At 45.5% G+C, this 1,568-nt stretch overlaps 1 protein-coding gene across 1 annotated transcript; it reads left to right on the top strand.

Moving 5' to 3' along the window:
* Positions 1 to 508: 508 nt before the first annotated feature.
* Positions 509 to 1,148, top strand: LOC138911732 (uncharacterized; the record flags this gene model as incomplete). Its single annotated transcript, XM_070211115.1, has 2 exons — positions 509 to 563; positions 703 to 1,148. Coding segments are annotated over exons 1-2 (501 nt in total), but the record flags the coding sequence as incomplete, so codon positions are not given.
* Positions 1,149 to 1,568: the final 420 nt, after the last annotated feature.

Genomic DNA, 1,568 nt, shown 5'->3' with positions numbered 1-1,568 from the left:
ACACCCACAGTGTTCTCCTAAGTACGGCTGTTATATATGTTCGCCATTTGGGGGTAAATTATACAGCTCGTGCACTGATCGACTCGGGATCAGAGGCAACATTTATTTCCGAGCGACTCTTCCACCTGTTGCAGCCCAGCCTCGCATGCTCTGCCATTTTAATATTGGCTCTCCTTCTAAGCCTCGTATCCAAATCGAGGTATCAGCCTACGTCCTACCACATTTGGCAGGGAATTTACCATCATGTTCGATCCACCAAAGTTTATTGACAACCCTGCCAAAACTCCAGTTAGCGGACCCTAATTTCCACAAGAGCTTGCAGATAGATGTGCTGATTGGCTGATATCCTACCGTCCATACTAACGGGCGGCTCCCATCCTAATATATGTGGCACGTTGCTGGGCCAGGAAACTATTTTTGGGTGGATTTTAACAGGCCCAGTTTCAAAGACCGCATCCACCGCAATCTCGTCATTCTCGACTCGAATATCTCTCTCTCAAGAAGAGCAATGAGACGTCATTCTCACAAAATTTTGGGAGGTGGAGGACATTCCAGTCAAACTGGTAAAGAGCTCCGACTCCTTTTGTGAGAGTAATTTCATCCGAACAACAACAAGGAACGAGAATGGCAGATATGTAGTCACCCTACCTTTCCAAGAACCTAATCACATAGACTTAGGACATTCAAGATCTATCGCACTAGCTCAGTTTCTAAAGAACGAGAATCGTTTAAAAAGAAACCCTCCTTTGAAAGAGCAGTACGACTCCGTGATTCGGGAGTACTTCGACTTAGGTCATATGACACAAGTTTCTCCAAACAGCAACCCCAATAATTTTTACCTGCCTCATCATGCTGTTTTTAAGCCCGATAGCACCACAACAAAGGTTCGCGTTGTGTTTAACGCCTCCAGCCCGTCTTCCAATGGCAAAAGTCTAAATGATATCCTACACACGGGACCAGTACTCCAATCCGATCTGACGATTCAGATACTAAAGTGGCGATTCTACCGCTACGTTTTCAATGCCGATATAACCAAGATGTATCGGAAAATCCAGGTCGATCCAAGACATACGCCCTACCAAAGAATACTATTTCGCAATGAGAACGAAGAACTTTGCGACTTCGAACTCAATACAGTTACCTTTTGGGTAAACTGTGACCCATACCTCGCAATCCGGCTCCTCCGTCAACTTGCTCGTGATATACGAGAACATTGTCCCATCGCATCCGATATCATTGAAAATTATATGTATGTCGATGATGTTCTAGCAGGGGCACACAGGAAGCCACAAGCAATTTCAGCCATTGCAGAACTCCGCATGGCACTCGACAGAGCTGGGTTCCCTCTGAGAAAGTGGACATCCAACACAAAGGAAGTGTTAAAAGGAATACCAAGGGACCACTTACTGTGTACGGATTTCTTAGAAATCGAAGGGGCCAGCGTCGCTAAAACGCTAGGCATTCGATGGCAAGCCACAACAGACCAGTTTTTCTTTGCTCCGTCCAAAATGGTATGTCAGCCTTCGCTCACTAAACGTGAAGTACTATCACAGATTGCGAAATTGTTC

This window comes from Drosophila virilis, unplaced genomic scaffold (assembly GCF_030788295.1).
Source record: "Drosophila virilis strain 15010-1051.87 unplaced genomic scaffold, Dvir_AGI_RSII-ME tig00002331, whole genome shotgun sequence".
Taxonomy (NCBI): Eukaryota; Metazoa; Arthropoda; class Insecta; order Diptera; family Drosophilidae; genus Drosophila; species Drosophila virilis.
The sequence above is the reverse complement of the archived record's forward strand: the minus strand, read 5'-3'. Positions and strand labels throughout refer to the sequence as shown.